Source organism: Nycticebus coucang, chromosome 6 (genome assembly GCF_027406575.1).
Source record: "Nycticebus coucang isolate mNycCou1 chromosome 6, mNycCou1.pri, whole genome shotgun sequence".
Lineage (NCBI taxonomy): Eukaryota > Metazoa > Chordata > Mammalia > Primates > Lorisidae > Nycticebus > Nycticebus coucang.
Genome location: NC_069785.1, coordinates 62,683,096 through 62,710,746, shown reverse-complemented (window position 1 = coordinate 62,710,746; position 27,651 = coordinate 62,683,096). Strand labels below are relative to the sequence as shown.

Here is a 27,651-nt window from a genome sequence, read left to right as displayed (position 1 = left end):
AATTATTTACGTTGCTACTTCATAACTGTAATTTTGCTATTGTTATGAATCGTAATGTAAATATCTGATATGCAGGTCGTATTTCATTGTTATCAGGGGTCGCGTCCCGCTGGTGTAGAGAATAAGTATTTTACTTATTTTTTCATTTTCATATATATACATTTATAATTGGTGGAGAATTTATGTAGTGTAATGCTTTGACAAAAAATATAAATGTAATTTAACATTATAAATTTTCCCAGTGATTCTTAAAATTGATTTCAGTGTTTCAACCTACATGATCATTTTTATGGTCCCATACTGCAGGCAACGCAAGGACTGCCTGTACACGTGTGACTGTACGTGTGTATGTGTGTAAATGAGTACTTGTAAGTAAAGGCTGTATTTGCATTATGTAAAGTTTTTATCTCTACTGTTAATATATGGGACTGTGCTTTCCACTGTTAACAAATATTTGACAGCATGCTGTGACACACACAGGAGATTGCTCATGGCTGAAGGGCAACGTCGGGGAAGCTTTTGCATTCCAATCATTGCTTATCTGCCCCGAGGGCTGAAGAGATTAATCAATCTCTCTCTCTCTCTTTCATTAACTAATTTTTTGTTTCAAAATGTTAAGTGTGTTAAAATGTTTTTGGTTACCTGGATGGCTTCTGTAATGCTTGAGTGCCCATCACCCAGATGGTGTTCATTATACCCTCTAGGCAGGTTTTTGCCCATCCCCTTCTCCCCCTCCCCTCTGCTTGATTTCCACTGAGTTTTACTCTCCTCTGTGCACACGTGACTCACTGTGGTCTGTTCCAGTTTAATAGCAAGTACATGTGGTGCTTGTTGTTCTGGGAATGAATCTCTGAAGCACATCGATAACTCATTTGAGGCCCACAGTTTAGAAAGCTCCAGTGCTGAGAGTTGTAAGCTCCTTGAGGAATTAGGGCCTCATAGCACGTAGTATGGGATTCTCTGGGTAGTTATCTTTGACAGACCATGTTTGATATACACTATAAAACATACTTTTTTTTTGCAGTTTTTGGCCGAGGCTGGGCTTGAACCCCCCACCTCCAGCATATGGGGCCAGCGCCCTAGGCCTTTGAGCCACAGGTTCCGCACTATAAGACATACTTTTTTTTTTTTTTTCCCTCAGTTTTTGGCCAGGGCTGGGCCTGAACCTGCCACCTCCGGTACATGGGGCTGGTGCCCTACTCCTTTGAGCCACAGGCGCCACCCAGACATACTTTTTGTATTATTTCTTTTAAAAATGTAAGAACTGTGGGCAGCGCCTGTGGCTCAGTCGGTAAGGTGCCGGCCCCATATACCGAGGGTGACGGGTTCAAACCCGGCCCCGGCCAAACTGCAACCAAAAAATAGCTGGGCGTTGTGGCGAGTGCCTGTAGTCCCAGCTACTCAGGAGGCTGAGACAAGAGAATCGCTTAAGCCCTGGAGTTGGAGGTTGCTGTGAGCTGTGTGAGGCCATGGCACTCTACCGAGGGCCATAAAGTGAGACTCTGTCTCTACAAAAAAAAAAAAAAAAGTAAGAACTGTTAGCAAGTCTCCTCAAAGGCATATGTAATCTCTAAAAATATTTTTTGTACTTAATATTCTCTTCCTATGATTTTTAAACCATCAAAATGTGTCTTTGTTATCAGAAATATCACTGTGTAATAAGTATTGTATATAGTGCAGAGGCGAAACTAAAACTTGGCATAAGAAATAGCAGGTAGGTGTGGGAACAAGTGGATTTGTTGTCTTAAAAGGAAGGCTTCTGGTAGCAATGTTTTTAGTTAAATTCTTTGCATGAGCACATAAAGCAAATGAAATGAAAGGGGGCTAGATGTGAAAATGAGATGTTAAATTATCTGCATTTTTTGTTGTCCCAGGGATTGGCATCAACTTTCCAGGTAATTTGTTTTGATAACTAATACAGGGAGTTGAAAAAAATGAAAACAAAATGGTTTATTTGAACATTGAACTCGACTTGACGTTTCTAACTGTGGTACAATGACGTGGTTTCATACTGACTACATCATAGAACATTCAACCCAGGACTCTTTTATCACTCTCCCTTGGTAAATTTCAGCACCTTGCTGTTCTCGCAGCCTATTTTGTCTTAGAACATACATGCTACTTTAAAAATAGAAGCATCATCTTGAGAATTTATGGTTTTGTTTTTTGGAATTCTGGATTCATGTCATGTTTGTAAGAAAGTAGGGCTGAGGAGACTGGTTTTTTTTGTTTGTTTTTTTTTTAACCATGGGAAATCATATGGTGTAAAAAAATAATAAGCCAGATTTTTATAATCTAATTTTTATCTTAAGAACCAAGTGTGTCTAGAGACATATTGAACAGGCCCAGAGTATAAATTTGACTTTCTCTGCTTGCTTTGATAATAGGTGTATCTGTAAGAAAACTCTGTAAAAATGTAACTTTAATAGGAATTAGAAGCACCCACATTTGAACAGTTGTATTCATAAATTGTAAGCTTTGAAATGATTTTGTGTATGTGGACATGGGTAAACTTTTCTACATTCAGCAAATATTTTAGAATGAATACATATTTATTTTATAATCTAAATTTTTAGGTCATTTTAAGATATAGCTTTACTTAATAGACTTAATAAAATATATATTTCTCCATTGTTTAGCATGTAAAATTCTTGTAACATTTTGTACAAACATCTTTAAGGAGATTAACTTCTTGGTATTTTTATTTTCTAAATATTGCAATTGCTTATTCTTAAGTTTGATATTTTATTTTAGGGCATATTGATGCATTTACTTCAAAGCTTTTCCTGCTAGAAGAAATTACCTCAGAAGAATTAAAAGAAAAACTTCCAGCACTCAAGTAAGAAAGTTTACTTTGTGATAGGAATTGAAAAACTCATTAAAGAGATCACTAATTTTCCTTTCTCTCTAAATACTGGTTAGATTTATTTTATTTTATTTATTTATTTTGAGACAAGAGTCTCACTGTGTCACCCTTGGTAGAGTACTGTGGCATCATAGCTCACAGCAACCTCAAACTCTTGCCTTAGCCTCTCTTGTAGCTGGGACTACAGGTGCCCGCCACAACACCTGGCTATTTTTTTGTTGCTGTTGTTTGTTTGTTTGTTTAGCAGGCTGGGGCTGGGTTCAAACCCACCAGCCCCAGTGCATGTGGCTGGTGCCCTAAGCACTGAGCTACTGTTGCAGAGCCTAGATTTAATTCATTTTAAGACTTTTAATCCTTTTGTACATCAAGGCCTTCCCAGGCTCAGTTTGTTTTTTTTTGTTTGTGTGTTTTTTTATTGATAAATAATAGTTGTACTTTTTTTTTATTAAATCATAGCTGTGTACATTAATGCACTCATGGGGTACAATGTGCTGGTTTTATATACAATTTGAAATATTTTCATCAAATTGGTTAACATAGCCTTCACGGCTTTTTCTTAGTTATTGTGTTAAGACATTTATATTCTACACCTAGTAAATTTCACATGTACCCTTGTAAGATGCACCGTAGGTGTGGTCCCACCAATTACCCTCCCTCCACCCATCCTTCCCCTACCCCTCAGTTGTACATATTTTGGGAGTGCATGTTACATTTTATGCCAGTATACAGTGTGTAATGATCAAATCAGGGTAATTGGGATATCTTGTCATCTCAAACATTTGTGTTAAGAAAATTACAGTTCTTCACTTCTAGCTATTTTGAAGTACAGAATAAATTGTTGCCACCTATAATTTCCCTACTGTACTAGCAAGTACTAGAACTTATTTTTTCTGTCTAACTGTACTTTTGTACCCCTTAACCACATTCTCTTTACTCCCACTTCCCTTCCTAGACTCTGGTAGCCACCCTTCTCTCTACCTCCAGGAGACACACTTTGTTAGCTCCACATATGAGTGAGAACACATGATATTTGTCTTTTTGTGCCTGGCTTAGTTCACTTAATATGATGACCTCCACTTCCATCCTTGATGACACAGATAACCCAATTTCATTCTTTTCTATAACTGAATAATATTCCATTGTATACATATGGCACAAGTTCTTTATCTGTTCATCCTTTGATGGAGCTCAGACCCAATTTGTGATTGGTCCACATTAATCATCTCCATCTCCAAATTAAGCATAGGGCCAGCACTGCCAACCTTTCTCGTTAAGACAAAGGAGGCTGGAGCCAGACAGCGGCCACCATCTTGAAATGCATAAGGAGCAAGCATGTTACCCCTTTGTGGGGAAGGGAAAATAGGACAGTCTGAGACTCTTAGTTTGGCTATTCTGACTTACAAAAGTTTGCCTTTCTGGATCGGCACCCATAGCACAGCGGTTACGGCACCAGCCACCTGCACTGAGTCTGGCAGGTTTGAGCCCAGCCCAGGCCAGCTAAACAACAATGACAACTGCAACAAAACATAGCCAGGCATTGTGGCAGGCACCTGTAGTCCCAGCTACTTGGGAGGCTGAGGCAAGAGAATCACTTATGTCCAAGAGTTGGAGGTTGCTGTGAGCTGTGACCCCATGGCACTCTACCGAGGGTGACACAGTGAGACTATATCTCAAAAAAAAAAAAAAAAAAGTTTGCCTTTCTACCAAGCATAGTATCTATTGAAATGAATTTATTGCACTCAGAACTGTTAAGTGACTAAAAGCTAAAGTAAATAACTTAGGAATATTATCTCATTTGCATCTCACAATTCCAAGCTTAAAGGGTGCTGGCGGTATTATGTCCATTTTATATTTGAGGAAACTGGGACTTAGGGATGTGCCTTAGCACATGGCTGAGCTTGGTGGTTAATAGGTTTGACCACTTAGGATAAAAAATGATGGTCACTTGTACTGACTGCACATTTCCAGCTTGACACAGATTTTTAAGAGTCCCAGATTCAAATTTGAACTCTCTGCTTATTCTAAAATACGTCCACTTCTATTCCATGAATAGAAAAGCATTTCCATAACCTATTCATCACCTGCCACAACTCTCCCAATGAAAATCATCTTTTTAAGAAAGAAATAAGGGGGGCGGCGCCTGTGGCTCAGTCGGTGGGGCGCCGGCTCCATATACCGAGGGTGGCGGGTTCAAGCCTGGCCCCGGCCAAACTGCAACCAAAAAATAGCCAGGCATTGTGGCGGGCGCCTGTGGTCCCAGCTGCTCGGGAGGCTGAGGCAAGAGAATCGCTTAAGCCCAGGAGTTGGAGGTTGCTGTGAGCTGTGTGAGGCCACGGCACTCTACCGAGGGCCATAAAGTGAGACTCTGTCTCTACAAAAAAAAATAAAAAAAAGAAAGAAAGAAATAAGGGAGTGAATTTAGGTCTAGAAGAGATACTAAATTTTTAGAATAACATCTTATATGTTGCTTCCCTTTTGCTATCCTGTCCCCAGTCAGTGGCTTTTCTGTCATCATACATGTAATTTACTTGTCAGTTTCTTTGGAATCTAAGTCATCACCATCTCTAAAAGGCAAACTCTTCTGTAGGGTGGTACTAATACAGACTCGTGCACATTTTCAAAAGCATATGATTTGAATATACAATAACCATCTCTTTACAACTGCTCTGACTCACACAGAGCCCAATACTTCATGCTAATGAAGGGAAATAAGGAAATGGCAAATATTAAGTAAATATTATAATTTAATCCAAATAGAAATGAATTTCATTATTCTTTGTTTTACATTATCTCATCTTCTGTTTTCTTTTGTTATTGAGGGCATTTTTCTTCCAGAGGAGCTATGATTGTCAAGAATTAAGTTTTTTGTGCTTTAATTTAATATGAATTTCTTCTGTTTAATAGGATTTCAAGTTTATTTAACATCCTCCAACACACTCTAAAGAAATTAAGTAGGTAAGTATTCTTTGGACGTTTTGCATTGATGTGTGCAAAAATTACCGTGTCAAAGTTGAAATTGTAAAAAAATAAATTAAAAAAATAATATGATAGTATCTGGCTTTAATGAGCTTACAATTACATTTTCATCTAAGGCTGTTAACATAGTTTCATGATGCCACTGTAACAAATCACTTTTTAACTTAGTGACTCAGAACAGCAAAATGTATTCTCTTTATAGTTCTGGATGTCAGAAATCCAAAATGAGTCTCACTGGGCTCACGCCAAGGTGTCAGGAGGCTGATGAGACTCTGAGGAGAGAATCATTTCCTTGCCTTTTTCAGTCTCTACTGACCACTAGCATTCCTCAATTTGTGGCCCTTTCTTCTGTCTTCAAAGCACATCTCCTCTTCTGTGTTCATGTTGTCTTCTGCTTCCCTCTTATGAGGCCCCTTGTGATTACATCGGGCCTACCCACATGATGCAGGCTAATCTCATCTTAGAATCCTTAATCACATATGTAAAGCCCTTAAATGTGACATACTCCCAGGTTCTGGAGATTAGGATGTGGATGTTATGGGGACCATTATTCTGCCTACCCTACCTATATTATTTTTACTTTCAGGATAAAGAAAAAGCATAGAGCTAATGATCAAAAATGGTTGGGTCCATGGCAAATCTTGGAATATGGATTTTCTATCTGATGATTTATCAAACTGTTTCGTTATATGAACTTTTGTATTTCTTCTTTTATGCTCTTACTAAAAGATACACTTGAAAATAATTTGAGTCTGAAGTCAGAGTTAAAATCACAAAGTTCTAGTTTCAACTTTCCATTTTAACTTGTGAGGCAACTAGATGTCAGTATCCGTATTTGTAGAATGATGATGTCAGTGGTGAATAATTTCCTAGGTACTTTTCAATGACTTTATGACAAGATTTGTATTTTGTATGTTCTTGTTGTTCATGTGAAACACAATGCTTATACATGAAATTTGCTAGATGCTTTTTGAAATTTTATTGTCAGTATTTTATTTAGCTTCTGTGTTAATAATCTATTGCAGTTATAACAAATTACCACAAAATTAATGTTATAAAATAACACAAATGTATTAGCTTGCAGTTCTGTAAGTGAGAGGAGTGAAAGGGCTCACTGGGTTAAAATCAAGCCATCAGCAGGGCTGCACTCCTCACCCGCATGTCTTGGCTTTTCCATCTCTTCCTCTACTTTCAGAGTTACAAAGACAGAACGAAGCACTGTGACCTCTTCTTTAGTCATATCTCCCTCTGAACCTCTTCTGCCTCCCTCCTCCACATCAAAGGGCTCTTACAATTATATTGGAAAATCTAATCATTTGAAAGTCAGCTGAGTAGCAACCTTAGTTCCATCTCCTACTTAATCCCTTTGGCCAGGTAGCAACAAAGACATAGGCTCCAGGTTTAGAAAATAAACATTTATAGGAGGCAGAATAACCTACTCTATATGTACATTGCACTTATGTCGCACTTCTAAGGTACTTTTCCTTGGAGTATCTCTCATTCTCCATGAATTAAATACATTCCTCTTAACACTAAAGCTGTCTTCATATATGATTTTCAATCTTTGAAATGATACTTATTCCTATCACCAAATTGAGGAAGTACGAAAGTGATTGGGAAAAATTTTTTCCCAAAAGATAGAGTGATTTATTTCTCTGGACCTCCATTGTCAATATCTATTACTTTTCAGTTTAAAAAGTTAATGACAATGTAACTTAATAGATTTTTAGGCAGATCTATGTAGCTAAAGTATGACTAGTCTTTAGTTTTAATCATATACTGTGGGAAAGAACTTATGTTCTTACCACCTTTGTTTCATAAGAGCATGTAATCCCAGGAAATTAGAGTATATTAATCATATCTAATATCTCTTTATAATGATACATTGTATCCCTAAAAGCTTTCTACAGAAGAAGGAAAAATGTGGATTTAATATTCGACACCGTTGATTATTGGAACAGTAGAGGATTGTGATGAAGGATGTGGCCTCTGGAATTCAAGTGCCTGGGTTTCTATCTTAGCCCTACATTCTGAACTTTGGGCAAGTTGCTTAGGCCAAATTTATCTCCCTAATAGTATGGCCTGAAGGTTTGTTGTGGAGGATTTAATGAGAAAATAGATGTGAAGCAGTACTACAATAGTTAGCTCATGATATTCAGTGCCTGATAGTCACTGTTGTTTCTGCTATTCTCATAGCTCCTCATATCTTTTTTTCCTTTTCTTTTTTTTTTTATTATTAAATCATAGCTGTGTACATTAATGCGATGGGGCACCATACACTGGTGTTTTGTTTTGTTTTTTTCTTTTGTAGAGACAGAGTCTCACTTTATCACCCTGGGTAGAGTGCCATGGCATCACACAGCTCACAGCAACCACCAGCTCCTGGGCTTAGGCGATTCTCCTGCCTCAGCCTCCGGAGTAGCTGGGACTACAGGCGCCCACCACAACGCCTGGCTATATATTTTTTTATTGCAGTTTGGCCGGGGCCAGGTTTGAACCCGCCACCCTTGGTATATGGGGCTGGCGTCCTACTCACTGAGCCACAGGTGCTGCCCCATACACTGGTTTTATACACCTTTTGACACATTTTCATCACACTGGTTAACATAGCCTTCCTGGCATTTTCTTAGTTATTGCGTTAAGACATTTATATTCTACATTTACTAAGTTTCACATGTACCCTTGTAAGATGCACCGCAGGTGTAATCCCACCAATCAACCTCCCTCTGCCCATCCTCCCACCTCCCTCTCCTCCTTCCCCATATTCTTAGGTTATAACTGGGTTATAGCTTTCATATGAAAGCCATAAATTAGTTTCACAGTAGGGATGAGTACATTGCATACTTTTTCTTCCATTCTTGAGATACTTTACTAAGAAGAATATATTCCAGCTCCATCTGTGTAAACATGAAAGAGGTAAAGTCTCCATCTTTCTGTAAGGCTGCATAATATTCCATGGTGTACATATACCACCATTTATTAATCCATTTGTGGATCGATGGGTACTTGGGCTTTTTCCATGACTTAGCAATTATGAATTGGGCTGCAATAAACATTCTGGTACAAATACCTTTGTTATAATGTGATTTTTGGTCTTCTGGGTATATACCTAGCAGGGGAATTATAGGATTGAATGGCAGATCTATTTTTAGATCTCTAAGTGTTCTCCAAACATCTTTCCAAAAGGAATGTATTAATTTGCATTCCCACCAGCAGTGTAGAAGTGATCCCTTTTCTCCACATCCATGCCAGCATCTCTGGTCTTGGGACTTTGTGATTTGGGCTAATCTTACTGAAGTTAGATGTATCTCAAAGTAGTTTTTATTTGCATTTCTCTGAAGATTAAAGATGATGAGCACTTTTTTTTTTTTTTTCTTGTAGAGACAGAGTCTCACTTTATGGTCCTCGGTAGAGTGCCGTGGCCTCACACAGCTCACAGCAACCTCCAACTCCTGGGCCTAAGTGATTCTCTTGCCTCAGCCTCCCAAGTAGCTGGGACTACAGGCGCCCGCCACAACGCCCGGCCATTTTTTGGTTGCAGTTTGGCCGGGGCCGGGTTTGAACCCGCCACCCTCGGTATATGGGGCCGGCGCCCTACTGACTGAGCCACAGGCGCAGCCTGATGAGCACTTTTTCATATGTCTGTAGGCGGTGCGCCTGTCTTCTTCAGAGAAGTTTCTCTTCAAGTCCCTTGCCCAGCCTGCGATGGGATCACTTGTTCTTTTCTTGCTTAGATGTTTGAGTTCTCTGTGGATTCTGGTTATTAAACCTTTGTCAGAGAGATAAACTGCAAATATCTTCTCCCATTCTGAGGGCTGTTGGCTTGCTTTATTTACGTGTTCTTGGCTGTGCAGAAGCTTTTTAGTTTGATCAGGTCCCAGTAGTGTATTTTTGAAGCTGCTTCAATTGCCCAGGGGGTCCTCCTCATAAAATACTCGCCCAGACTGATTTCTTCAAAGATTTTCCCTGCACTCTAGTATTTTTTTATAGTTTCATGTCTTAAGTTTAAATCTTTAATCCAGTAAGAGTCTATCTTAGTTAATGGTGAAAGGTGTAGGTCCAGTTTCAGTCTTCTACAGGTTGCCAGCCAGTTCACCCAGCACCATTTGTTAAATAGGGAATCTTTTCCCCACTGAATGTTTTTAATTGGCTTGTCAAAGATCAAATAACGCTAAGTAGCTGGATTCATCTCTTGGTTCTCTGTTCTGTTCCAGACATCTACTTCTCTGTTTTTGTGCCAGTACCATGCTGTTTTGATCACTATCGTTTTATAGTATAGTTTGAGGTCAGGTAGCATGATTCCTCCTGCTTTGTTTTTATTTCTGAGTAATGTCTTGGCTATTCAAGGTTTTTTCTGATTACATATAAAATGAAGTATTATTTTTCAAGATCTTTAAAGTATGACAGTGGAGCTTTAATAGGGATTGCATTAAAATTGTATATTGCTTTGGGTAGTATGGACATTTTAACAATGTTGATTCTTCCCAGCCATGAGCATGGTATGTTTTTCCATTTGTTAACATTTTCAGCTATTTCTTTTCTTAGAGTTTCATAGTTCTCTTTATAGAGATCTTTCACATCCTTTGTTAGATAAACTCCCAAATGTTTCATCCTCTTTGGCACTACTATGAACGGAATAGTGTCCTTAACTTTTTTCAGCCTGACTATTGTTGCTATATATAAAGGCTACTGATTTATGAATGTTGATTTTGTAACCTGAGATGCTCCTGTATTCCTTGATTACTTCTAAGAATCCCTGGTGTTTTCCAGATATACAATCATATCATCTGCGAAGAGCGAAAGTTTGATCTCTTCTGACCCTATATGGATACCCTTGATCACCTTTCCTTCCCTAATTGCAATGGCTAAAACTTCCATTACAATGTTAAAGAGCAATGGAAACAATGGGCAGCCTTGTCTGGTTCCTGATCTGAGTGGAAATGATTTCAATTTAACTCCGTTCAATACGATATGGGCTGTGGGTTTGCTGTAGATGGCCTCTATCAGTTTAAGAAATACCCCTTCTATACCAATTTTCTTAAGTGTTCTGATCATGAAGGGATGCTGGATATTATCAACAGCTTTTTCTGCATCAATGAGAGAATCATACGGTCTTTGTTTTTTAATTTGTTTATGTGCTGAATTATACTTATAGATTTACGTTTATTGAACCAGCCTTGAGACCCTGGGATAAAACCGACATGGTCATGGTTTATAATTTGTTTGATGTGTTGCTGGATTCTGTTTGTTAGGATCTTGTTGAGTATTTTTGCATCTATATTCATTAGTGATATTGGTCTATAATTTTCTTTTCTTGTTGGGTCTTTTCCTGGGTTGGGGATCAGGGTGATTTTGCTTCATAGAACGTGTTGGGTAGTCTTCCTTCTTTTTCTACATCTTGGAACAGGTTGAATAATATAGGTACTAGTTCCTCTTTAAAGGTTTGGTAGAATTCTGACGTGAAGACATCTGGTCCCGGGGCTTTTCTTTTTAGGGAGATTTCGTATGGTTGATGCTTTTTCAGAACTTGATATTGGCCTATTCAACATTTCAACTTGATTCTCGGTAAGTCTTGGAAGGTGTCGTGCTTCCAAGTATTGGTCAATTTCCTTCAGATTTTCCTACATCTGAGAATAAAGTTTCTTATAATATTCATTAAGGATTTTTTGAATTTCTGAGGAGTCTGTTGTTATTTCGTCTTTGTGGTTTCTGATTGATGAGATTAGAGATTTTACTCTTTTTTTTCCTGGTTAGGTTAGCCAAAGGTTTATCTATTTTATTGACCTTTTCAAAAAACCAACTGTTGGATTTATTGATCTGTTGTATAATTCTTTTGTTTTCAATTTCATTTAATTCTGCTCTAATTTTGGTTATTTCTTTTCTTCTACTGGGTTTGGGGTTGGAATGTTCTTCCTTTTCCAGTTGCTTGAGATGTCCCATTAAGTTGTTAACTTCCTCTCTTTCCATTCTTTTGAGGAAGGTTTGCAGTGCTATAAATTTCCCTCTTAGCACTGCCTTTGTGGTATCCCAGAGGTTCTGATAATTCGTGTCTTCATTGTCGTTTTATTCCAGAAATTTGGCAGTTTCCTTCTTAATCTCATCTCTGACCCAGCTATCATTCAACATAAGGTTATATAACTTCCATGTTTTTGTATGAGTATGCAGATTCTTGTTGTTACTGAGTTCAACTTTTATTCCATGGTGGTCTGAGAAGATGCAAGGAATAATTTTTATTCCTTTAAATTTACTGAGGTTAGACTTGTGACCTAAGATGTTATCGATTTTGGAGTATTTTCCCTGAGCTGATGAGAAGTATGTGTATTCAGTTTTGTTGGGATGAAATGTTCTGTAGATGTCTGCTAAATCCAAATGTTGGATGGTAAGGTGTAAATCTAAAATTTCTTTGCTCAGCTTCTTATTGGAGGATCTATCCAGCACTGCCAAAGGAGTATTGAATCTCCAACAATTACGGAGCTGGAGGAAATCAAGTTGCTCATGTCTGTTAGAGTTTCTCTTATAAATTGAGGTGCATTCTGGTTGGGTGCATAAATATTCATAATTAAAATCTCATCATATTGAGTATTACACATAACAAATATGAAGTGACCATTCTTATCCTTCCTTCCTTTTGTTGGTTTAAAGCCTATTGCGTCTGCAAATAGAATTGCAACACCTGCTTTTTTCTGATTACCATTTGCCTGAAATATGGATGACCATCCTTTCATCCTGAGTCTATATTTATCTGTTAAGGTAAGATGTGACTCTTGTATGCAGCAAATATCTGGCCTGAGTTTTTGTATCCAGTCACTAACCTGTCCCTCTTTAGCAGACAGTTTAAGCTGTTTACGTTAATGGAGAATATTGATAAGTCTGGTAAAATTTTGGGTATCGAGTTTTTCGAAAGTCCAGTGGACATTTTTAATCCTTTTGCCATTGTGGAAGTTGGAGTTTGATTGAAAGTTTCTAAGTGAGTTTACTTTTGTGGTAGAGGATTGGGCTGGTCATTATGGAGGATAGGTCTGAGAATATCCTGAAGAGCTGGTTTGGTTATGGCAAATTTCTTCAACATATGAATGTCATTAAAGTATTTAATTTCTCCACCATAAATGAAACTCAGTTTAGCTGGATATAGGATCTGGGGTTGAAAGTTATTTTGTTTTAGTAGATTAAAAGTCAATGACCACCCTCTTCTGGCTTGAAAAGTTTCAGCAGAGAGATCGTTAGTCATTCTAATATTCTTCCCTTTGTAGGTAATGGATTTCTTTTTTTCTTTTTTTTTTTTTTTGTAGAGACAGAATCTCACTTTATGGCCCTCGGTAGAGTGCCGTGGCCTCACACAGCTCACAGCAACCTCCAACTCCTGGGCTGAAGCAATTCTCTTGCTGCAGCCTCCCGAGCAGCTGGGACTACAGGCGCCCACCACAACGCCCGGCTATTTTTTGGTTGCAGTTTGGCCGGGGCCGGGTTTCAACCCGCCACCCTCGGTATATGGGGCCGGCGCCTTACCGACTGAGCCACAGGCGCCACCCGGTAATGGATTTCTTATATCTGGCTGCTTTGAGAATTTTCTCCTTCATATTAACCTTAGGGAATTTAATTATGATATGCCTGGGGGATGTCTTACTGTGATTGAGTTGTGCTGGGGTTCTGAATCTGTCTGCTATCTGAATTTCAGAATCTCTTGGCATGTCTGGAAAATTCTCTTTCATCATTTCATGGAGAAGGGCCTCTGTGCATTTTGAGGCCACTTAATCACTTTCAGGTATTCCAATGATGCGGATCTTCGCCTTTTTCGAATTATCCCAGAGCTCTCTGAGAGAATGATCCATTTTGTTCTCCTTTTCCCTTCCTGTTTGAGAGTTTGGGAGCGTTCAGAAGCTTTGTCTTTAATGTCAGAGATCCTTTCTTCTGCTTGCTCCTCTCTGTTGCTGAGGGATTCTACTGTATTTTTCAGATCTTTGAGGGCTGCAAATTCTTGCTTCAGTGCATCAAAATCTTTGGTGGTTTTTGTCTTTAAATTCGTTAAATTCTTGAGACAACGTTTGAATTTCTCCTGGAATTTCTAATTCAGACTTTTGAATTGCTCTTCGAATTTCTAATTCCAAATTTTCCTCCATTCTATTAATTTTGTTTGCAATCCAAATTCTGAATTCAATTTCTTACATCTCGGCCAGCTGTTTATGAATGGGATCTTCAGTTACATCTGCCATATCTTTCCTTGGGGGTGGTGGTTATCTATTCTGGTTATTCATGTTACCAGAGTTTTTCCACTGATTCTGCCCCATGATTATTTTACACTGTTTGACTTTTCCCCTGGAGCTTTGTCAAGGACCCGTACACTACAGCCTGAGAAACTGGGGACCTGTTTGGCGTGGTGGGGCGAAATGGTTCTGTCTTGTTTTCAGTTGGTCTCTGTCCGACCCTAGTGAAACAGTTACTCTGGGTTGAAGTCTCAGCTGTGGAGAAATACCAGCAATTAAGGCACCCCGCCCTCTCACAGGCAACAGTTGGAAAAGGAAAATCAAACCTTCCTACAACCACCCACCCAGGGCACCATTTGAATCGTCCTTGGGCAATTGGCTCAGTTCAAAAAGTCCAAATCAATTGTCTCAATCAGCACCTGTCTCAGGTGGGAGAGCTTAAAAGGTCTCTGGCAACTGGATCACAGGGGTCTGTTGACAACTCAAATATCACTTGCTCCGGTGCTCTATGAAGTCAGGAGGACCCACCCAGCAAATAGATTAGTCTGGGAAGGTTGATGCCTCCTTCCCCACCTTGCACCTCTGTCACACCCAGGCACTGATAGTCCTGCAGGGCTGTGACGCAGTTGCCTCCAGGGAGCAGATACTCCAGAGGTTTGCACCTGCATGAATCACAAGGAAATCTATATCTGTTCAGCCAGGCTGCTGCACTCTTCCTCTGTCCATCAGGGAGAGGTGAGGCCTGACAACCTTGGGCGCTTAATGGAGGCTGGGGGGTGTTCACTGAGTTCCAGCCCCACCCCTGATTGATGTTACTGACAGAAGAGAATAATTTTGTGTGAATTTGTTTCTGTCCCTGCTAAATTCCCCTGCAGAAGAGAAGCTGTTTTGAGTTCCCAGAACCTGTGCCTCAGGCCCTATCTTTACTCCTGCAGGTTTGTATTCGCAGCACGGTTAGCTGTCAGCTCTAGTCTCCTGCCTTCCTTTGTCTATAGGTTGACCATCCCCTGAGGGCCAGGTGTGTCTTGGGCTCAGTAAAGCGGTCCTCTGGGTCAGCTCCACTTTGCTCTGCGTGTGCATTTTCCAGTCCCCACATTCCACCCAGGCCTGTACTGCCTCAGAGAAACCCTTTACTCACAGGGCCTGTGTTTCAGTCCCAGATCTGTTCCGCAGTGGTTGCCACCTGAGAAGATGCCCGGCCTACTCTTGTTGCCCCGGGAGACAGGGGTGTGGCTTCGGAATATCCGGGAGTGAACCCAATTGTTGCCAAAAACGGCTGCTGCTCTGCGCCTCGGGGCACTGCTGCTCCGGCGTGATTCCCTCGCAGCCTACTTTCCTCTCCTCACTCCCGTGCTGCAGAATCAGCACTGACCAGCTGCAGTCCAGGCCCTGTCCACACCCTTTGAGAAATCATGCATGAATCTGGACTCCTGGGCGACAGGCCTCCAGACCTCAGAGTCAGAGTGGAGGGGAGTTTTGGGGGTGCAGAATTGTAGGTAGAGAATATATACAGTTTTATATAGTTTTATGGCTGGCAGGAGAACACCGTGGCACCCTAGTAAGGGAGGTAGGTCCAGTTTTTAGAGGGTCTCTCCCATAGAGTGGTGGGAGAACCTTTGAACTCTGCTTCTTTGTTTGTGGGGTACTCCGAGCCATTCTCATGGGGTAGGGAACTCCTGTCCGCTTTTGATGTTTTTCGTACCTTTTGTTTGTATCCTCAGGGTCGCAGCTCATCTCAGAGGGGTTGATGTGCGTTCTTTAACCTTCTGTCTTGGTGCAGCTCTAATCCACCAGGTTACTTGCTAAATTTCTGTTCTTTACCTCTCTTTCTGGATGGGAGCCTTTGTGGAAAGCTGGCTTCAGCCATCTTGTCTCCACCTCTGAAAATAATTTCTTTGGAGTTGAAGCTTGCCTTAGCAGGGAAGGCGAGCAATTATCTATCTCATCTCTCAGCTCGGCTCCCCTCCTGCAGCTTTGGTGTGTTTTTTCTGCTCGTTATCTCTCCCTCTGGGCTGGGGCTTCTATTGAGAGCTGGCTCCAATCAGCCATCGTCCCTCTTCCCCCTTGTTCTTGTTGAATGTGAAAATTGGAGTTAGGGAAAATAGCCAACCCGAGGATTTAGCAAAACACCAAACACATTGTGGCCAAATGAGCAAATAGACAGATAAAAAGGCTACCAGACACACAAGCCCACAGATGCACAATCAGAAACACATAGACATACAGACAACAACAAAAAAACAACTGCAATAAAAATAATGATACTCGTAAGATAATTGAAAAAAAGGTAAAAAACAAACAAAATGAACAAACCAAAAAAACCTCTAAAAATCTGATGTAAGCACTCTCAGAAACCATAAGAAGGGAAGAAGAGGAAGAGAGAAGGGAAAAAGGAGGAAAAAAAGTGGTGTTCATAAAAAAGTTAAAAAAGATGAAAGGAAAAATTAAAAATAGAAAAAATAAAAAATACATATATAGAAATAATAATAAAAAATTAACAACAGCTCCTCTAAGAAAATGATGAGGAAAAAAAAAGGCACCAACCACAAAAATATTATTCTTGTATATATGTAGAAATATACATCTATATGTATGACGTATGGATCAACTTTTGTAGGAATTTATTTATAATACAATATTCTTTCTGGATACCAGGTTGCGCTGTGGGTGGTTCCCAGACTTACACCTGATTCGCAGTTTACACTGTTATCATGGTAACCACCCTACCTGTCCGATAGCCATTTTGGAGTTTCTGTAAAAGTTTATTACCTAATTATTATCTAACCTCAGCTGCTCTGTTCCAGACAGCACTCCTATCTGACCTCCCAACTCGGTGCAGGAGTCCACGCTTCACAAATCTTTCCACTCTGCTCCCATGTTCTCCTGTGAACTAGCAACTGCAATCGGCTGTGGGGGAGGGTGCTGGCTGCCGCCGGTTTTAGCTGCTGCCGGCTCCCCTGGCAGCAGCGCACAGAGACCTCATCCTCAGTTTTTGTGGCTCAGAGTCTCACTTTTGAATCTGGACTTTTGAGTCCAGCCACCCGCCAGTTCACCGCTCAGCCTGAACTGCCAGCCCACACCAATATTCCCCACCAGGAATGGTCCAGTTTATTTAATCACTCCTGTTGTTCTGAGGGAAGGTGTCCGCCATTTTGGACAATTCAAAATGTCTGTTTCCCTGGCGGGATCCCTTCCCTTCAATTTTCCATCGGGTTGCTTAGCCCCTTGTGGCTCTGAGTGGAACCCCTTTCAGGTCTCTAAACTCGGCTCAGCAATAAACTTTTGTCAATTATGTTTCACCAGGAATTGCAAGCTGTTGTCCTCCGTGAGGGAGGGGCCTGCCGGCCAGCACAGCCAAACAGAAAAAATCTCTACAACAGAGTCTGTGGTTTTAAATTACACCTCATATACAGCAATCCACCAATTCACTGTGTGTCTCCAGCTGTCTGTCCACACTAATAATCCACATGGGGAAAAGGTCCAGACCCCTCTTCCTCTCACCTGATGACTTGGGAGAGGTGGGCTACACCTCCCGTCCGACATCATGCTCTGTCAGTCACATTTAGGTTTCGCTCCTCGTATCTTATAATGGTTGTTCAATTGACTGTCCCTCCCACTAATGTAGTGACTATGTCACTTTCACTTTTGTATCTCTTCTGCCTATCATTAGGTACAATGTAGAACTGATAAAAAGACTTTTCAATGTAAGTATCTGTTGTCCATGGATTAGGGAATTAGGCATACTATTTGTTTTCCAGTAAGTGAAAACTTACCGATTTACATACAAAGTTAAAAAGGAAGTGATCAGATAGTCTGAACTTCAGTATTAAAAGTAAAATTAATTGCATAAGAAGCAGGGAAATAGTTTAAAAGATTTCTTAAATTCCTTGGGTTATAAAGTAATTTTAGAGGTGATGTTCTATTTCCAAAACTGTGCTCAATTTTACTAATAGATCATGATTAAGAAAGTGCTATTGAAATCAACACGTGAGCCAATGAACTGATTTTCATTGTGTGAATTTAGCTTGCAGGAGGGGTCCTACTTGTTGTCTCATGCAGCAGAAGATTCTTCACTCCTGATCTATAAGACCTCTGATGGAAAAGTTACTAGAACAGCATATAATTTGCATAAAACACATTGCGGCCTTCCTGGTGTACCTTCCAGCCTCTCCGTTCCCTGGGTCCCGGTCGATCCCAGTCTCTTATTACCATATCACATCCATCATGGAAGAATACCTTGTACTTTTCCACCTAAATCACTGGATCCTACAACACAACAAAAGGTAAAATCTTTTTTGAAATTAAATGTTCATTGTGTTGTTTATTATTTATCTGTTTCACTAACTATACCATATTTTAACCTAATGTCCACATTCATTCTAAAAACTATATGTACCAGAAGGATAGGTAGAAGTGTGTGCTCTGCTGAGTTCAGTCTGTGTGTCAGTGGAACGATTTATTTTTTTCAAGTTTATAAAATTCTTTTAGTTTGCCTAGTAGATGCATGGCTAAGGTAGCCACATAGTTAAATCTCTATCTTCCTATGCAAAGCAAAGTTGTATTTTTAAAAAATGTTTGTTTATACATGTCGTATTTCATTTTATTAAATAGTTGAGTCAATTTGTAGAGGAATACATTTAATAAAAGCATGATATAATTAAAAATTGATAAGTAGGATATGTGAAAATAAGGCAAATATTAGTGATTAGTGAATCAAGGACCTTTTTAAAAACACAGCGATGTGTTAAGGACTACATTGTTTTGCTAGGTATTGTATAACTTAGTATTTATTGAGTTACAATTAATATTACTCTTTCTGTAGAAGCCCTTCCCAGAAATACCAGCTGAATGTCATTTCTCTATCTGAAATTTGTAAAGGCATGGCTATTGGTATTCTCAACCACATCTCTCATTCTGTAAATCATGTAAGAAGTTCCAATTTGAGTTTAATTACAGGAAAAGTTTTACTCTAAAAATGAAAATGAATGTTTGGGAAACAAAATCTCGGTGTATTTTCCTTACTTGTTGCCAAAAATCTTTGAGTCAAAATTATTGTGTGAGCTCTGTAATCTCAGTATGTTTGCCCCAGAGCATATATCACTTGTGTATTATTTGGGAATTCTGTTCTTTTTTTCCCTTCTGTGTTATACTGAAGTAACCTGTAAATGTCCTCAAGTGCTTTTGAGAAATAGCTAGAATGCAAATGCTGAGGACTTTTTAATAATTTGCAGTGAATGGGGTTGTTTATGTTTTTAAGTTCCTACACTAATGTTACTGTGTGGACTTACCCCTTTAGAAATGAGAACTCTTTGCACATTTTAGCTTTGGCCAGGAAAGTATAAATATGGTTAACTTGCTGTGCAAGGGAAAGAGTAGAGAAAGTTGTTAACATTTTAAGCTCTTTTATCTACAATTTTGGTAGGGTATTTCCAGTTTAAATTAATATAAGTAGTAATTTTTGTAACCTCCTAAGGGAAAAATTTCTTTTTTTTTTTTTTTTTTTTGGGGGGGAAAAATTTCTTAACTTAAAAATAATTGAACTGTTTTTGAAGGGACTGTGTTCTTTCTATGAGAATGATTTATTTTTAACTTAGAAACTACTGATTATAGTCTGTTAACTTATAACATATAATTCTGTGTGGGAGTGGCTTATTTTTAGTGGAAACAAAGAATTTAATACCTTGGCACTGAAGAACTTTAAGTGATAGGAAAAATTTATTATGTTATGCATGGTGTTTCCTAAAAAAGAAATGAGTAATATGCTTTCCTATTGACAGAGACTGACCCTAAAATAATGTTGAGTGCTTTATGCTTTGAAAATACCTCAGTGATTTGATATTTTTAATAATATGGTCCAAAATGTGCATTAGTACAATAAGAAAACAACTTACAGTTATGTTTCACTCAATGATAGGGATACGTTCTGAGCGTACTTACACAAACTTTGATGGGATAGCCTACTACGTGGGAGCTTTTTGCTTCTCGGCTGCAAACGTGTGCAGCTTGTAACTTCACTGAATACTACAGACAGTTTTTTTTTTTTTTTTTTTTTTTTGTAGAGACAGAGTCTCACTTTATCACCCTTGGTAGAGTGCCGTGGCGTCACACAGCTCACAGCAACCTCCAACTCCTAGGCTTAGGTGATTCTCTTGCCTCAGCCTCCCAAGTAGCTGGGATTACAGGTGCCCGCCACAACGCCCAGCTATTTTTTTGTTGCAGTTTGGCCGGGGCCGGGTTTGAACCCACCACCCTCGGCATGTGGGGCCGGCGCCCTACCCGCTGAGCCACAGGCGCCGCCCACTACAGACAGTTTTAACACAAAACATATTTGTATCTCTAAACATAGATAAGACGATGCATTATACCAGGATGTCACTAAGTGATAGGAATTTTTCAGCTCCATTATAATCTAATGGGATCACCTTCATAGATGCAGTCTGTTGTTGATCAAAACTGTTGTTGATCAAAGCTCGGCATCTGTAGCTCAAGTGGCTAGGGCACCAGCCACGTACAGCGGAGCTGACAGGTTTGAATCCAGGCCAGGCCCGCCAAACAACAATGACAACTACAACCAAAAAACAGCCGAGCACTGTAGCCAGTGCCTGTAGTCCCAGCTACTTGGGAGGCTGAGGTAATAGAATCACTTACGCCTGAGAGTTGGAGGTTGCTATAAGCTGTGTCAGCCCGGCACTCTACCAAAGGTGACAGCTTGAGACTCTATCTCAAAAAAACAAAAACATTATTAGGCAGTGCACTTGGAGAAATTCCATATATTCACAGTTTGGTCACATAAATGTAAGTAAACTTTAATAATTCAATTACATATATACATGGTGTGACAAGTTTGTGAACTTATCCTAGAAAAAGTGCTACATACCTCATTGCTGAATATCACTGTGGTCACCGTCAAGGGGCTCTCCTTGGGAAGCTGTGCACTGACACAGTGCCTATTCTACCCTGCAGATCAGCTTTGGAACTTTTTTCTGAATGGCTCTAAGAGCTGTCGTCATAGAGGTCTGACCGTGTAGTCTGCATACTCATCCTAGAGGAGCGGCACGTACCTCGTTGCTGAACATCACTGTGGCTGCCTTCAAGCCTGCAGCCACATGGTGATGTAGTGATGATATTCAGCAATGAGTTATGAAGCACGTTTTCCAGAATGAATTTGCGAATTTAATTATCTGACCTTTTATATCACTGAGCAGTTATTGATTTATATATAAGGGCTGTCTGGGCTTTATACTGTCCTGACAGCCCTCATATATGTATTTTATATTTATGTAAATATGTATAGTTTTTTGTTTTGGGATTTTTTTGTTTGTTTAGATATAAGGTCTCACTTTGTCAGCCAGGCTGGAATGTAGTGGTGTGAACCTTCAACTCCCCAGCTCGAACAATCCTCCTGCCTTAGCCCCTGGCATAGCTAGGACTATAGGCACGAGCCACTACACTGAGCTAATTTTTGTATTTTTTGTAGAGGCAGAATCTCACTTTTGGTGGAGGTTAGTCTCAAACTTCTGGCTTCAAGCAGTCCTCCTGCATGAGCCTCCCAAAATTCTGAGATTACAGATGTGTCCCCACCATGCCTGGCCAATTAATATTTTTTAAGGTATTTCATATGTTGTCCAGGAACAAATATTTCGCGAGTTTATCTAGGACCAGGTTGTTGTATAGCTAGCTTGCAATAGAGAATTAGATAAGTAATAACTTGGCTTGATATAATCTTAAAAAAATGATAGAAAGTTACTGGTTATCTCCCACTCCTACAATCTAGCGTTACATTTGGTAGGAATCACCCTGTCTTCCTCCTAGCCAGACCACAGGAATGGGACTTTGAAATCTGAAGCTAGGCATAGATAGGGATTCTAACCTAGGAGCAATGGATCAAATCAGAGATTTTAAGAAAACGGAGAAGTTAAGTCCTGTATGAAATAAATTATCTGCATATTTTCATGGTGTGAAACCTCATCTAACAAATGTTTTTACTAATATGATTTCATATAGTCTCTAGTCCACTTAAACTCAGACGTCATCCTGCCGTACTGCCCTTGGCACTGACGCTGAGAAACAGCCGCCTCTGCCTCCTTACTGCGTCAAGCAGAAATTTTGTGGAAGGGTCCCTTCAGCTTCCTGTGCTGCTTTTAAATTCCCCTTCCAGTCTTTTTGCAGCTGCTCTGTACTTACTCCTTTTTCCCCTCTACAAGTTCTGTGATAAGCATTCCTTTTGCACGCGCACACACACACACATATAATCTTGTGATAGAAGTTTTCAAAATATTTGCTTTTCCCAAAGAGTAGTAGATGCAATTAGTGTGGGAGTATATCTTTATAGGAAGTACCAGAGGAGTGCGTGTGGTATGTAGGTAATCTAAAAATGACAGTGCTTTTCTAGTCAGTACGTTACAAAAGTTCATCAGATTCACCAAGATAGATTGGCAGACTCAGGTCCCTACTCAAATTTGTTCTTTTTAGCCATGTAATTATAAACCAAAATGTGCTGTTTAAGGAAGACAGTAGATAGGTCAGGGAAGCTGGAGTCTGATTCATTCTTAATGAGCCAGACACCCCTAACAGCAATGCCAGTATTATTTCTCTTGGACTAGGAAAAGGAGAGAATGTTTTTGGATTTACAATATTATCCATCACTCCCAGTCCTGGAATTCACGGAACAGGATGTGAAGAAACAGAGTGCAAGATGGCTAGGGAAAATAGAGGCAGGTTCTGCGGAAATGGTTTCAGGCTGTACAGCTTTGGTTCTTCTCTATGACATCTGACCTTCTCTGTTATCCTTTTAAAAACCTTTATGCTCTCCTATGCATAGGAGGCTCTCCAGTGGCCAAGGAGGTGACAGCATTTCCAGATGTCATCTGTGGTAGAACTACAATTAGCAAGGGATTGATAGTCCTAAGAATAGAACACCTCTCTTTGTTGGGCCATGTGAGCTTGGAAGTGGGGTGAGGAAGGGTGGTCAGGAAGGTGGAGTCAGCACCACAGTAGTTTCTCCTCATGCCCCTGACGTCCCTCTTCCCCTTTTCCTATCCTCTGTATTCCCCAGAGTTTTTCCTTCCCCTTTTTCTTATTTCTTTTTTGCTCTTCTCTTTCTCCCCTTCACCTTTCCTTTCTACTTGGATTCTTCTCTTCCCTTCCTTTCTTTAAGTTTACTCTTTTTCTCTTCTCTTTTCAGGGACTCTTCTTTGTTCATATTTTGTCTTTCTTCATTTTCTTTCCTTATCTTCTTTACTTTCCTTATTTTATTGTCTTTGTTTTTTCTTTATGTAATTTCTTCTCCTTCTTTACTACTTCCGACCTTTTCCTTGTATTTTCTTTTGCTCTCTTTCAATCTCCCATTTCTTCCCCACTTTTTATTTTGCCCTTTAGCTTGATAATTATAAACACATTGCTCAAAAGGTCCACCATTCTCATTTCCTAATTTAAAATTTCAACCTCTTCTAAACATAGTAGAGGGTGGTTTCCCTGTTCACACTTCTCTCCATCTATCCTGTCTTCCCCCTTCTCTGATTGCTGTTTTAACAGTTAGTAGTATAAAACTGTCAGATTAAAACTTGTTCAGAAACAGCCATGTAACTGGAGATTAAAAATATACAATATCATTCAAAAGGTGATTAACGCACATATAAACAAAGTAGAGTTGATTATATGTAGGTATGGTGTAAATACATTAAGCTAGTCTGTTCTTTGCCTCATCTCTTAGGTTGGTGGAACAAGAATGCCCACACGCAGCCACAGGAATCCAGTTTCCAAGGAAACCAAAAGCACTGGCTTGCCTGCTCAGCAAGTTGAAAATGAAGGAGTGGCTCCAAATAAAAGAAAAATAACTTAAGGATTGTACCATGGGGAAAAAAATTCAGAAAAACCCATTATAACAATATTTAATTTAGAAAAGTTTGAGAAGAAATATGCTTTAAAAGGTCAGTAGGCAACAGAAACATTTCTCCCAGCATATCCTCAAGAGTTCTTAGAGTGCCTTGAAAAAAATGATGTTGGCGATATGAAGAATGTTTCAATGAAATGGAATGTTAGGATCTTCACTCTTAAAAGTTTGAGGAGAATCTAACTACCTGTTTTAACATTATCGTAACAGGGAAATATATTAAGAAGAAAAATATTTTTACATTAGACCTTTTTTAAAAATTGTAAATAGATTTTTTTAAATAACACATTATGTGTTATGTTAATAATTTGAGTTATATATTGCCAGTCTGTTGAGACTAGGTCAAAAGGTTAACTATTACCAATGTCATGTATAATTGTGAGCCTTGCTAACCTTGTTTCTGACTCATTTTGATAGTTTTTGCTTACCACTTTAAACTGATGATCATTGCAAGTTAATAAAGTTAATGCTTTTAAAAACTTGGTGAAATTCTTACTGCAGAAGCCAAGAATAAAAAACTCCCTGCCTCTTTAAAGTCACAAGTTAACATTTTCTTGTTGAGTAACCATCAGTTTGTTTAAAAAAAAACTTTTGTGGTGCAACAGGTTTGGTGACAACTGTTTCTATATCTTGATATAGATCCAAGCTGAGTGTTGAAATATACTGAAAGCAGAGATGAATATATTTTCCAGAAAAAATTGCATTGTTCAAACTGACAAGGTTAATATGGCAAAACATAAGCTATTTTTTTCCTCATCTACACTGAGTAATTTAAGTTTTCCAGGACCACAAATGAATTTGGAAAAGCATAATTAACTGAAGTTACTGTAGCAAATTTAGATTTAAGAAGGTACAGGTTCTATTTAAGTTTTAGAACTCTGTTCTTCAGTATACACTAAAATTTTCAGAAATAATGTATCCTTTGTAAAATACAAATTTGTGGTCCTAGCCAGTATTTCTTTTTTTTGCAGTTTTTGGCTAGGGCTGGGTTTGAACCCGAACCTGCCACCTCCAGCATATGGGGCCGGTGCCCTACTCCTTTGAGCCACAGGCACTACCCTGTGTGTTCTATGTTAATATAAGAATTTAAGCCTAAAAATCTCCTCAAATATTATAAGTAACTGTTGAAATATTTATCTTCTGTTACCAAGTTTTGTTTTGCTTTGATTTTTTTTTTTTTGGTTATAGGATATTTTTATTATTTAACAAGTAATTATTAGTAAAAATGGTTTTGTGTCTTAATACATCATTTCCTTATCCTTCCATTTCCTTTTTTAAAACGCTGAGCTTTTTTTAAAGTCATGTACCCTAGAAACGTTTTAGTTGTGAATCATTTGGCAGTGAGCGAAGGGAAAGGCAGGGATTCCCTTGGAATTTCCTCTTGTAAAAGCTGGACAGCGGCTGGATATAGTGGCTTATGCCTGTAGTCTCAGCAGTTTGAGAGGCCAAAGTGGAGGATGACTTGAGCCCAGGAGGAGTCTGAGACCAGACTGGCAACAGAGACCCTCTCTGTACAAAAACTAAGAAAAGTAGCCCTGTGCACTAGCACATGTGCCTGTAATCCCAGCTACTTGGAAAGCTGAGGCAAAAGGATCCCTTGAGCCCGGGAATTCCAGGCTGCAGTGAGCCATGGTGGCACCAGTGCACTTCAGCCTGGCAACAGAGTCAGACTATCTCAAAACAAAACAAAACAACTGGGCAATGATTGCATCAGACTTCTGAATACCAGGGAGATTTGGCTTTCATTATTTTAACGTTACTTTTCACATACCTACAAGTGATTTTGATATTATCTTGACTATATTTAAATAACTCTGATAATATACAAAGCTAGTTTTTCACTGGTATATAATGAAGTCTCCCTTTTTTTTTAACATGTACAGAGGATGCCAAAAAATGTATACACATTTTAAGAAAGGAAAAACTGTATTAAAAGTGTAACACTCAATATACACCAATAACAAAAGATGAATTCAAGTCACATGGAGCACTCTTATAATTGCAGAAGTCAAATGTAAATTGAGTATTAGGAATTTAATACATTTTTTCCTTTCTTAAAATGTATATACATTTTTTGGTACCCTCTGTATTTGATTATGTCTTTTTAAATTTTTTTTTTTTTTTTTTTTTTGTAGAGACAGAGTCTCACTGTACCGCCCTCGAGTAGAGTGCCGTGCCGTGGCGTCACACGGCTCACAGCAACCTCTAACTCTTGGGCTTACGCGATTCTCTTTCCTCAGCCTCCCAAGCAGCTGGGACTACAGGCGCCCGCCACAACACCTGGCTACTTTTTTGTTGTTGCAGTTTAGCCAGGGCTGGGTTTGAACCCACCACCTTCGGCATATGGGGCCGGCGCCTTACTCACTGAGCTACAGACGCCACCCAGTCTTTTTAAATTTTTAGTACTAAGAATTTATAAGCAAAGTGACATTGACAATATGAACGAAGATTTTTTTTTCTTTTAAATCAAACTCAGTATTAGCAAGGAGGTGATGACCCAGACCACTTGTACCTCAGTGGTGAAGCCATAATGTATACACAGTTCTGGAAAACAGTTTAATTAAGTGTTAGAGCACAATTGTGTGTTATGTAATCTAAAGTAGGCCCCACTGTTAACTTGTCCAACATTCATTTCTCAGATCTCACAATATTTATTTGTTGATTTGACTTACTATATTTCTTCTTGAACAGACTACAGTCTCTGCAAGGATGGGGCATATTTATTTTTTTCCCCATTAATTAACAAATACCTAATATTGTGCCTGTCATGTAGTTGCTCAGTAGGTATAAGTTGGATGACGAATAAATGACTATGTATACAAGGGCGGATTTTTGTTCAGGAGCTCACATTCTGGTGGAGAACACAACACGGATTTATGTGAGAGCTGTGATAAAGTAATAGAAGAAAGTCGTCCAGCCAGTTCTTTTTAGTGAAAAAAGGTTTTCTGAGATAAAGCTTGAGCTTGAATCTTTTAAAATGTGTGGGAGTTATAAAGGGAAAATGAAAGATCTTCCATAAAGAAAACAGCAGGCGGCGCCTGTGGCTCAGGGAGTAGGGTGCCAGCCCCATATACCAAGGCTGGTGGGTTCAAACCCAGCCCTGGGCGAACTGCAACAAAAACATAGCTGGGCGTTGTAGTGTGCCCCTGTAATCCCAACTACTCGGGAGGCTGAGGCAAGAGAATCGCCTAAGCCCAAGAGCTGTAGGTTGCTGTGAGCTGTGTGACGCCACAGCACTCTACCAAGGGTGATAAAGTGAGACTCTTGTCTCTACAAAAAGAAAGAAAACAGCATATGAAAAGGTAAAAGATGGCCAGATGGTAGGCTGTGAACATGGAAGATGAGAGAGAAAACCATAGGACAGAGACAGATGTGCCACATTAAGGCATTTGAATTTCTTTTCTGTACATTGTGGGACCCACAAGTGAAGTTTAATAAAGTTAGTAACATCATCAGGTCTGTGTTTGAGAAAGCTCCTGTTGGTATTTGAATAAAGTGGAGCTGGGAAACACTGTAGGGAGAGAGGAGAAAAGTTGGAAGTCTGATTGTAATTGAAAAATGCTGGGCAGGGCGGTGCCTGTGGCTCAGTCGGTAAGGCGCCGGCCCCATATACCAAGGGTGGTGGGTTCAAACCCGGCCCCGGCTGAACTGCAACCAAAAAATAGCTGGGCGTTGTGGCGGGCGCCTGTAGTCCCAGCTACTCAGGAGGCTGAGTC

At 39.5% G+C, this 27,651-nt stretch overlaps 1 protein-coding gene across 3 annotated transcripts in view; it reads left to right on the top strand.

The window, feature by feature from the left end:
- Nucleotides 1-24,414, top strand: part of ICE2 (interactor of little elongation complex ELL subunit 2) — a 75,355-nt gene extending 50,941 nt beyond the window's left edge. For all 3 annotated transcript variants that reach the window (XM_053595267.1, XM_053595269.1, XM_053595268.1), the window contains 4 exons: nt 2,755-2,839; nt 5,771-5,821; nt 18,068-18,326; nt 23,756-24,414. In XM_053595267.1, the coding sequence (XP_053451242.1) occupies nt 2,755-2,839; nt 5,771-5,821; nt 18,068-18,326; nt 23,756-23,884 (524 nt within the window). In that variant the 3' untranslated portion in view covers nt 23,885-24,414. The remainder of the gene's footprint in view (nt 1-2,754; nt 2,840-5,770; nt 5,822-18,067; nt 18,327-23,755) is intronic.
- Nucleotides 24,415-27,651: the final 3,237 nt, after the last annotated feature.